The 11,398-nt window shown below is 32.7% G+C and overlaps 2 protein-coding genes across 2 annotated transcripts; both read right to left on the bottom strand.

The window, feature by feature from the left end:
• Positions 1 to 1,029: 1,029 nt before the first annotated feature.
• Positions 1,030 to 4,795, bottom strand: LOC101213319 (glyceraldehyde-3-phosphate dehydrogenase, cytosolic). The gene is made up of 12 exons (XM_004152468.3): positions 4,548 to 4,795; positions 4,411 to 4,434; positions 4,227 to 4,327; positions 4,028 to 4,143; positions 3,823 to 3,922; positions 2,876 to 3,022; positions 2,715 to 2,775; positions 2,510 to 2,607; positions 2,276 to 2,418; positions 1,967 to 2,050; positions 1,494 to 1,583; positions 1,030 to 1,400 (listed from the first exon to the last, which is right to left on the bottom strand). The coding sequence occupies exons 1-12, from the start codon at positions 4,549 to 4,551 to the stop codon at positions 1,355 to 1,357; spliced, it is 1,014 nt and encodes a 337-aa protein (XP_004152516.1). The 5' UTR covers positions 4,552 to 4,795; the 3' UTR covers positions 1,030 to 1,354.
• A 401-nt stretch (positions 4,796 to 5,196) lies between these two features.
• On the bottom strand, positions 5,197 to 8,017 carry LOC101213074 (glyceraldehyde-3-phosphate dehydrogenase, cytosolic-like). Its single transcript, NM_001280743.1, is given in 12 exon segments — positions 5,197 to 5,496; positions 5,598 to 5,687; positions 5,793 to 5,876; positions 5,994 to 6,136; positions 6,232 to 6,329; positions 6,428 to 6,488; positions 6,587 to 6,733; positions 7,066 to 7,165; positions 7,265 to 7,380; positions 7,527 to 7,627; positions 7,744 to 7,767; positions 7,931 to 8,017. Coding segments are annotated over 12 exon segments (1,011 nt in total). The 5' UTR covers positions 7,935 to 8,017; the 3' UTR covers positions 5,197 to 5,453.
• Between the last annotated feature and the right edge of the window lie 3,381 nt (positions 8,018 to 11,398).

Raw genomic sequence — 11,398 nt, 5'->3', positions numbered from 1 at the left:
TTCCACGAGAACCTAAACTTTAAAAAGATGTACATTCTCTACGAGTAGGCTGCAGCACATGACGTTTATAATTACAATCTATCCAAACATTCTTAGATCGACATGGGAGGAACCTAACAAAGGTGGAGAGAATGATGATTGATGTTCAGTTTTATTTTTCCTTCAACTCATTAATTTGCATAATTATTAAATGAAATTAGAGAGTACGTTTTTAAGTTTAATGGCCAACACTTGTTATGGAAGTTGAAGTGCAATTTGACGAATTGAAATTTTCATTTTTCTTCACTTAAAGTTGGTAGATCACAAACTCTTTTTTTTCAATTCGAGATTTTGGTTTCTTACAAAATAATTATGACCAAGTTATGCAGTGCTTTATCTCAATTAGTTCTTATGATAGGAAGATTTTCGTCCCAAATTGTAATATTTGTAGTAAATTAAACCACACAAATGCTCCCATCACAAATAGTCATTTGAACTTTGATGGGTAATGTTGAATCGAACACCTACCAAATGAAAACGATGACAAACAATTACCTTATGATTTCTAATGCTAAAAGTTGGGATTGGATTTAATCCCTTAATCCATCCACTTGACCCATCTCAAATATCCAAATAATAATAAAGTACAAGTTCCTTCCTTATGAAATATCAAATCAAATAACATAAAAGGGGGGGAAATATAACTTAAAATCTAATCAGAATTAATAATGTAATTATGGCTAAATTATAATCAATTTGTTATTTGATTTTGGAAAAAAGAGAATATCATCTTTTTCAAAAAGATGCCTAAAAGTAACATTACTCCTAAACTTAATTCAAATTTGAATATGAAATAGGGTAGGAAGGACCAAAATCAAAACAAGTTTAGACATCTGAAAAAGAAGAAATTTGATTTTTTGACATCATAACCCATTCATTTTCTAAGACAACAAATTTGATTTTTGAATTAAGAAGAAAACTAAAAATGAGACTATTACCGGTGTAGATATAAAACAACTAAAATGATTACCGAACGTTGTCCAGTGGAAAAAAATCGAAAACAATATCTATCATCAATAATAATCAACAGCCAAACAAAAAAATGAAAAATAAGGCAATGGGAAACATCATGTCTTAGCATAGATACCTCCTTCATTGAGGAAGAACAGAACAAAACAGAAGATGCAGTGAAAATTGAAGAGTCACATTGGCAAAGCAACAGAGCTTTTGACCAAATGGGAAGAGGTTCAAAAGAGTAAAAAGAAGCTTTTTTAATACTCCGTTTTCTTATTTTCTCAACTCACTCGTGGATAGAGCCTCAGACAAACTGCTGAAAAGTAAAGCGCTAATATAGGAAGGCCATCTCATCTTCATCTTAATTGACAGAAGCGATGTGAACAATCAAATCAATAACACGGGTACTGCAAGACCAAAACATAATGGCATCAGAAATGAAGCCTCATCAACCCCATTCTACCAGGATTAATTTGGAAATACAAGGCTCTGTGTCGTACCTGTAGCCTAACTCATTGTCGTACCACGAGATGAGCTTCACGTAGTTTTTGTTCAGTGCGATCCCAGCCTTGGCGTCGAAAATACTTGACCTGGTGAATGGTCGCAAAGCAACATGTATTAGAAATAATAGATATCTTTTTTGTTAATAATATATGATTTTGTCTCTTTGAGTTAAGGATACAGTTGTACAACCTACAACTGTGATAAATCTTGTTCATGGAAGTTCTTGATTAGACCTAACATGGGCTCCATGTATATTAAATTAGGAAGCTATCTAATTCATAATTCATCAATACGTAGATTTGCCAACTAACTCAAGCTTGAGAGTAACTTTGAAATAGGATTTAAATGAAGCACTAGAATATCAATCACACGTTTGGATTAACTTTTTAAGTGTTTTTAAGTGGAAAAAAACGTAGCAAGCACTTCAAAAGTCAAATTATAAGTGTCACACGACCATGAGAAACCGTACCTGTTGTCACCCAAAAAATCAGTGGACACCACCTCATCTTCGGTGTAACCCAAAATTCCTTTCAAGTTCCCCTCGGACTCCTCCCTAGCGACCAAAAACAGAAGAAAATGAATCAAAACAAGATAATGATCTTTCCAAACCAAAGATCGTCATTTGAATTTTAAAAATTAAGCTTATACACCCTACTTCCATCCAAAAGTTATGTGTTTTGTTATTTTAAAACCAATTCAAGCTTTGAAAAGAAGGATTTGTTTTTTCAACTTAAACCATAGTTAAAAAATTCAATGAAGTAAACAACTGCTTTCTTACTTGATGGCAGCTTTAATATCTTCATATGACGCTGGCTTCTCCAACCTCACTGTTAGGTCAACAACTGAAACATCAACTGTAGGGACACGGAAAGCCATCCCAGTAAGTTTTCCGTTCAAAGCAGGAAGCACTTTGCCAACAGCCTGAACCGAACACAAATATTGGAATTAGATATGCTAAGAAAGACAATACTCAAAATATCAGTCAACAATAGAGCTCATCAATCATGAATACCTTAGCAGCTCCAGTACTGCTAGGAATGATGTTGAATGAAGCAGCTCTTCCACCTCTCCAGTCTTTCATAGATGGTCCATCAACAGTCTTTTGGGTGGCTGTAACCAAGAAGGTAGCAGAAAGCAGACAAAATGAGTACACACCAGATAAACCCCTCAGGTCAAGTAGCTCATATTTATAGTTTGCCTGAAAATGGAAGACTAACCTGTCATTGAGTGAACAGTGGTCATCAGGCCCTCCACAATCCCAAATCTATCGTTAATGACCTGCAAATATTTTAGGTTTAAATATTAATGTAGTTCAACAATTCATCTAAGTTTTATCTTTCAAGAGAATGAATTACAAGTAATGGAAGTGGAAATTAACCTTTGCAAGAGGAGCAAGACAGTTGGTAGTGCAGCTAGCATTAGATATAACATCAAGATCTGGTTTGTATTCCTTCTCATTGACTCCCACAACAAACATGGGAGCATCTTTGCTGGGAGCTGAGATAATAACTTTCTTTGCACCACCCTGCCTCAAATTACCAAAGATAAGCAAAAACAAATGCAATATACGTAATTGCATATGTTGGAGAGAGACACTTTGACAACTGATAGATTCTAAAAAGTAAAAACATAGACAAATGAAAGTAAAATAATAAATAGAACATGAAGAAGCAAATTTGAACTATTAAATTATTAACCTCGTATTAACAGAAGTATCAAGTGCAATACTTATTTAGCAAGAGAATTTGTCTTTCTATTTTATTTCTAAATTGAATAAATAACATTCATACAAATAAAACCATATTTTTAAGCTAAGTACCAATTCATACAAATAAAACCATATTTTTAAGCTAAGTACCAAACTGGAAACTTAATAAACCAGCAAATGGCCTACAGGCTCAAAACCCATATGGACCCAAAACTCCAAAACCCAAGACAAAATTAAACGATTACTTTTGCTAGTTTTTCAATCAACTTGAATTCGTATAACACAACATAAAAGTCTAAGACATCAAAAGGACAGCACCATAAAAAAAGTAACTTTTAATTGAAACAAATGTTCGAAGCACACCTAAACTTTAGAATATTCGGTTTTAGACTTTTAGTTGTTCATTTACCAGAACAAAAGAAATATACCTAGATAAATATTTGAAGCCAAGAATAGTAGGCTAGGTGTACTTGCATATAGATTTTAAATTCTTGTATGTTTAGGGACAAAAATAATAATAATAAACCATTTAAATAGTATATATATTCAAAACCAACTCAATAAAATAATAGTTTATGAAATTGATTAAAATCCCACATGCAGAAAGAGAAATCAACCTTCAAATGGGCAGCAGCCTTGTCTTTGTCTGTGAAAACACCAGTGGACTCTACAATATATTCAGCTCCAGTCTCACCCCATGGGATCTCCTCTGGATTCCTAAGGATTATATTTTATTCAACATTCAATCATCAGGTTATGTACAAAAGGGAGACTATAAAATCTTTCAACAGATCGGGACAAACAGTGATATTTTATTATTACCTGATACCAAAAACTGTAACAGCCTGCTCACCAAAGAGAAGAGTCTTGGAGTCCTTAACCTTCACGTCTTCATGCTTCCATTGGCCGTGAACACTGTCGTACTTGAACATGTAGGTCTACTCCATAAAACAAACAAACAAAAAACACCCTTTAGAATCCAACAATTGTTTGAAGAAGAAGAAGAAAATTAAATCAGTACCATGTAATCAGTGGTGATAAAAGGGTCGTTAACAGCAACAAGTTCAACATCATTTCTCTGGAGAGCAACCCTTGCTACCAATCTCCCAATCCTTCCAAATCCTGGTTTTTCATTTCCATAAAGATTAGTCAGATTCAGGACATTCTAACCAGTTCAAACCAAAAGAGGAAATCAAATTCAATACCGTTGATTCCAATCTTGATCTTGGCTGCAAAACAACGCAGATAGAGAATCCAACCAAATGAACAAACAATCAGAAAAGTAATCCAAAAGGTATAACTACTTAAGAAAGTCAACAAAAAAGCAGAATCTAAATCATACCCATTGGAGAGAGATACACAAGGAGTTCAAGAGATAAGGCGAGGAGTGAATAGTTAGAAAAATGAGTACTGGTTGAGAATGGAAGAAGGAAGGGTTTTAAAGTCTAGAGAAAAAGAAAGCGACAAGAAAGTGGGAACGGCGGTCGGTGGCAAATGAAAGGGATAACTGGTCTGAAACGGAACGGGGAATGTAGAGTGGTCCGTAGGAGGTAGCTGAAAGAAATGGGGTGCCTTGAAAAGTGAGCAAAATAATTAAGCTGAAAGTGGTGGGTCGATGTCCATTGCCAAATGCATGGTTGTAGTTTAGCGTCGTTCGAATTGCAAAGGGCGTTTTGATTCCTCCACTCAGAAGAATTGCAGACTAAAGTTTTGGTAGGGACAGGGGAGATGGTGATGTAGTGATGTAGTGGCTCTATATTTTCCACAATTTAATGATATTTTCTATGTATACAAATTTGTAAGTACTAGTAGAATAAAGGATTTGGAAAATGACATGGATATTCGGTTCAAAATCCATTGTCATTCACATAAGCCGGCACATTTCAGTTCTTAATATTTCATGATTTTGTTGGAATGGAGATGCATGGATGTTCACTAGAACAAGTATTTGGAGATATTTAATAGAGATAGAACGTCGGAAAAACCAAATCTATTACGAGTTGGAAGTTTTCGCTACAAATCAAAAACATTACAGATACACACACTAGAGGGGTGGGAAATCCCACACAACATCGTCTCAACAAAAAAAGAAGACAAGACAGTACAACTTAAGAACTATAAATAACTTGCGGCTTGAAAACTCAGTTTTATTCAACATATTCTCGCTCATCGCTGTGAGTCTCTCTAGTACTGGGAACGAACAAGAACAAACCATGGAACCTTACGACCACACCATCAAGCAGTCTTACTAGACAGAGGCAATGTGGACAATCAAGTCAACAACTCGAGTACTGCCCAAAACAAAAATCAAACAAATGAATAAATAAAAGTTAGAGTTGGTTCATCAAACAGGTAAAAGTTAGAAATGAGAAGATTCAGTTCGAAAATGTACCTGTATCCTACTTCATTGTCGTACCACGAGACAATCTTAACAAAGTTGTCGTTCAATGCAATTCCGGCCTTGGCATCAAAGATGCTTGACCTGTAAAAGTTGCACAAATAACGTAAGATGATAAAAAAGCCATACCATCATCTGAGAATTTTTTGAATGTGGGGAAGAAATAAGAACGAGGATGTGAAGCCAAACCTGCTGTCACCCACGAAGTCAGATGACACGACATCATCTTCAGTGTACCCCAAAATTCCCTTCAATTTTCCCTCGGACTCTTCCCTAAGAAGAACAAAGATGATTTTTAAGTCAAATTCCACCAAGAGATTGAATAAACGGGGCGGGTTTTAGCAGGTAGAACCCAATTTAAGTAAGTTGGGAAATTGCAGTTATCCTTACTTGATGGCTGCCTTAATGTCCTCATAAGAGGCTTTCTTTTCCAACCTCACTGTAAGATCAACAACAGAGACATCAACGGTAGGAACACGGAAAGACATTCCGGTCAATTTCCCATTCAATGCTGGAAGGACTTTGCCGACAGCCTATATATAAAGACAAAATGAACGACCTCAGTTGTGACGCAATCAGATGCAAGACAATGCTCAAAATACGTGCATCAGAGTGTAAGATTCAATACCTTGGCAGCTCCAGTGCTGCTAGGAATGATGTTAAATGAAGCAGCTCTTCCACCCCTCCAGTCTTTGCTGGATGGCCCATCGACAGTCTTTTGTGTGGCTGCAAACAAGAGCACGGGATTAAGGAAAAACAAAACAAAAATTGAGCATATTAGAGAGACCTCTTAATACAAGTAATCTAATAGTCCAAAAACCCACCAGTCATTGCGTGAACAGTGGTCATCAGACCCTCAACAATGCCGAATCTGTCATTGATAACCTGCAAATTTTCGAAGGAAATTAAGATAGAACGTTGATAAATGAAATCAATAACAAGGAATTGCAATAGAATCAACAGTAGTCCAAGTAGAGATTAACCTTTGCAAGAGGAGCAAGGCAGTTGGTGGTGCAGCTAGCATTAGAAATAACATCAAGTTCCGGCTTGTATTCCTTCTCGTTGACTCCTACAACAAACATGGGGGCATCCTTGCTGGGGGCAGAGATGATAACCTTCTTAGCACCACCCTGCAATGGCGATTGAAGATAAAGATCAGCTAAGATGAACAAATATACAATTGATATATGCTAAAATTGAAGCTTTTGATAAACCCAAAATCTTAAAAGTCAATCTCTAAACATTGATAATTAATATAGCATAAAAAACGATAAAACGTAAACTAGAATAGATCCTAAAACAAAGTTTCTAAAATTAACAATAGAAGTGGAACAGAAGAAACAAATCTTTGTACGACAGACTTTATGTCTGATAAAGAGATCGCAAGGTTGACTGCTTTTGGTAAAATTATTAGAATTCAAATAACAAATATACCAAACAGATAACATAGGAATTGACTAACCTTCAAATGAGCAGCAGCTTTGTCTTTGTCGGTGAAAACACCGGTGGACTCTACAATGTATTCCGCACCGGTCTCACCCCATGGGATCTCGTCTGGATTTCTAAAATCATGATATATTCAACTTTCAGTTCCAACCCATAGCAAAGAAACTCTCATATTTAAATCAATTAGCACTAAGAAATTGAACAAATTACGATACCTGAAGCCAAAAACAGTGACAGCCTTCTCACCAAAAAGAAGGGACTTAGAGTCCTTCACTTTCACGTCACTGTGCTTCCAGTGACCGTGAACACTGTCGTACTTGAACATGTAGGTCTATTTCCACAAAACAAACAAAAAAAACCATTCAAAATTCACTAAAATCATAACAAGAAGCAGCCCATACAACTAATCCACTATTATCCCATGATCGATCCATGAAAAAAACAAAAAAAAAAAAAAGAGAGAGAAACTAACAATACCATGTAATCAGTAGTAATGAAAGGGTCGTTAACAGCAACGAGTTCAACATCATCTCTCTGTAGAGCAACTCTAGCAACCAACCTGCCAATTCTTCCAAATCCTGATTTTCCATTTCCACACCAAACAAACACAGAATATCAATCAGATCCGATCCATTTTATCAAACCACCTCACACAAATTCTAAAAAAATAAACAGATTGAGCTAGTAATAATACCATTGATTCCGATCTTGATCTTGGCTGCAAATCAACGCAGAACCCAACCAAAAAAAGATCCAAAAAAATAAAGCACACAGTCAGCAGAATATCAAAACACTATCGATGATCCAAACCAAAGATATAACATAAAACTACGTTAAATCCAAGAGTCAAAAGAAATCTGGAGGAACAGGGGGAGATTTACCCATTGGGTTGATGAGAAAGTTAGGAGATCGGTTGGAAGGTTCGAGAGAGAAAGAGAGTAGTGAAATGTGAGGAAGTGGGCGAATATGGGGTTTTGGGTGGAGAGAGCTTGGGGTTTAAATTTGACGAAAATGGAGACAGGAAACCGGAACTGCCGGTGGTATTAGGGTGAGTAAATGTAAATCTATGGTCCGTGCTCCTGAATCGGTGATTGTTGAAAAGTGCGCTTAGAATGTTAGGTAAAGGAAGCGATATTTTCCGTGTTTGTGAAAAAAGAGCTTCTTCGTCACTCACTTTCCTAATTTATTTTTGGGCCTCTGGCCCAGAGTTTTGAAAGGAAAGGCCCTTTTCTTAGGCCCAATTTTCAAAGCCCTTTTTCCACTCATTTTGATTACATTCTTTTTCGATTTCTTTTTTCGAATCTTTTCGGTCCTTTTTTTTCTTTTTTCTTTTTGATATGATTAGTCTTGATTTTTATTTTCAAAGTATTGGAATTTCCAATTTGGTTCTTTCAAAATGATTTTGTTACCAAAAAAAGGAAGAAAAAAAAAGAGTACCCATTTAAATTCTAAAAAATTGTTAGTAAAAATTATATTGATTTTTTTCTTTCACACTTGGTATTTGATACAGTGATTTTAGACACGTGTTATGATTATAAGCAATTTTGATGGTGATGGAAACATTCCTATAAATCTCACTATACCATTTTCTCTTTTTGTTTTTTTATTTCTTTTACTTCTAGAAATAAATCTATTATAATTTGATAATTAGAACAAAAAAAAATAAATATCAATTTTTATAAATATAACAAAACATCCAACCACTTAAAAAAAAAAAGCGAAGAAATTGGTTATTTCTTAATGTTTGACATTTCTTTCCCGTCTTCTTTTTATGCAATTTTCTTTTTTTTTTCAAATTAGTTATTTGGTTGTTCAAAGATTGTGTATTAAATATAAAAAATAAGTAGCCAAATCTAAATGATACAAACACAAATTCCTTTAGCCAAACCTTAAAATCGTGAAGTAAATGTAATATCAAAAAGTTTGAAAAAATGAATAGTCGAATCTAAACTACCGTTTACCAAATATATCACGAAACATTTATGATATTTTTTTATGATGGACCTATGAATTCTTTTTCATTTTCGAAATTAGTCATATTTGGTAAGTTTTGTTATATTTTAAAAAAAAAAAAACTCTAAAACTAAAATAAAAATAAAAGCAAAAACTATTTGTCAAACTTTTTTAAAAAACAAAGTTGAAGATGGATGAGTGGAGTTTGAGAATTGGAATATTCGATTTTCTTTTCAATAATAATAATAATAATAAGATAGAATATATTAAACAAATGGTGTTATGTTATGTTGATGGGTCGCCAGCTCTTAGTTTTCTTACCTTCGGAAAAAAGAAATACAAATATAGGGGATGATCATTAATTGTTAGTTGACCATTCTTTATATATAATTACTTTTGGGGGAACATAATGTTCTTCCTCTTCTTATACTAAACTATTTTATTTCAACAACACATGTGAGTGATTCCAAATATACAACTTTCCATTTCTTACTAAATAATTAATTAATAGTCATTACCATTCTTTGCGACAATAAATGAGTTATTATTATTTTAGATTATTCTAGTTTGAGTTATAATAATATATGTTACGTAGGTAAACTATTTTAGTTTGATAAGAAAATATTTAACATTATAACAAACAATAAAAAATTATCAATTTCAGATAGTAATAACGGTAGATAAATTGTATGTTTTGAAACAACATTTATTATAGCTAACTTGAGACTTTTAAATAGTCGTAGATAATCATCGTCCCAAACGACTGAGATGTATTTGGAACTCCAAATCTAAGAGTGATGCTTTCAACATATGTTACAAGTCTTTGTTAGTTACTACATTAGTGTCATTTAGATTTTCTTTTTGTTACTACATATTATTTATCTATTTATTTGTTACCGTGCTTACTATTTTATACACCGATTAAAATAATCTCACTCCAAACACAAATTATTATATCTCACAAATTAATTACCATGGACTATACTCAAAGACGAAATCTCGAGATTATGGTAGGGAGTTTGTTTTTATGGATGTGAAAATTTCATAATTTTTAGAACAATAATTTGAAATATTTTTTCGCTAATTATAATGGATCAATTTTACGAATAATAACTAAGCAAATAAAGTATAATCTATTGGATATAACTTTATCATTGATAGATTTTAATAAATTTTACTACATATTAATATTTTGAATCAAATTGCTATATTTGTAACTACCGTGTTATTGTGTTATTCAAGTATTGACTACATTAATTTAGTTTAAGTTTTTTTTTAATTCTATAATATGATTATACAATTTAGGATAATTTAGAGAAGGAATTGAGTTTTAAAACAAATATTTAGTTACTATAATTAGTTTATTTTAAAAGTGCGATTAAATCAAAGTTAATATTGAAATTAACAATTAAAATATTTCTCTTAGTGAGAACTCTGACTTCATCATATATATATATATATATATTAAACAAAATATACACATTAAAAAGATAATAATAATAAGAGAAATTGTAATATTTTTAATTGTTGACATCACATAGCACTCCTAAGTCCTCAATACCAAATATATATATCTATATATATATATATATAACATTATTATAATAAATTGAAGATTTGACGTAAATAAAAAAAAGAAATAAATTAGAAAAAAACAAAAATCCATAAAAAAGAAAGAAAGAAAAAAGGTTGAGGATGTCAGGGATGAGGTGGGTACATGTTGAAACTAAATTAAAGTGTAATTAAGATGAACAAATGGGTAGCCAAAGCCAGATGTCTATTTCAAAGAGAGTTGAAATGTTTACATATATGCAATGGACATGCAACCCTCTATTACTTACTAACTTTAACTTTGACTTTGACTTTTCTTTTTATTTTGTAACCATATTTTCAAAAATAACCAAATATTAATATTATTTATAAAATATATATCAAAATTTATCAAATTCTTTATAAATTTATCAAAATATTATTATTTGTCGTTTTTGTTAGAAAAAAACTTTTCTATTGAAAGTATTAGTATCTCATTTTTATTTGGTGGGTAGATTTTAAAATTTGCATTTGTATTTTTAAAATTTGAATTTAATGCTTATTTTGATTTTTCCCCTTAAAAATAAGTTTATTTTTCATTTTTGTCTGAGCATAAATACCACATACAAAATTTACAACCACCATCGAAGATTGAAACCTCGATGATTGAAGTTCATTTGAAAATACAAGCTTTCTTTTAAGACTTTAATTTCAAAAACACCACGTACTCCGCTTCGTCAAATCAAGTGTAAGTATCCAATTGAGAAAAAAAAACCAGAAGATCAAATCCTAAAGATTGAATCACATTGCATCAAATTAACACAAATACAACATTAACTCAAGTTCAACTCTACGAAGTAAATTTC

The sequence above is a fragment of the Cucumis sativus genome, chromosome 1 (assembly GCF_000004075.3).
Source record: "Cucumis sativus cultivar 9930 chromosome 1, Cucumber_9930_V3, whole genome shotgun sequence".
NCBI classification, from domain to species: domain Eukaryota; kingdom Viridiplantae; phylum Streptophyta; class Magnoliopsida; order Cucurbitales; family Cucurbitaceae; genus Cucumis; species Cucumis sativus.
This window is presented reverse-complemented; position numbering and strand designations above follow the sequence as displayed.

Bases quoted from the DNA above. Each gene is read 5' to 3' on its own strand.
- LOC101213319 (XM_004152468.3), bottom strand. The intron at 4,328-4,410 runs GTATTGAATTTG...ATGAAAAACCAG, and splicing joins GATCAAGATTGGAATCAACG to GATTTGGAAGGATTGGGAGA. The intron at 1,401-1,493 runs GTACGACACAGA...TTGGTCTTGCAG, and splicing joins GACAATGAGTTAGGCTACAG to TACCCGTGTTATTGATTTGA.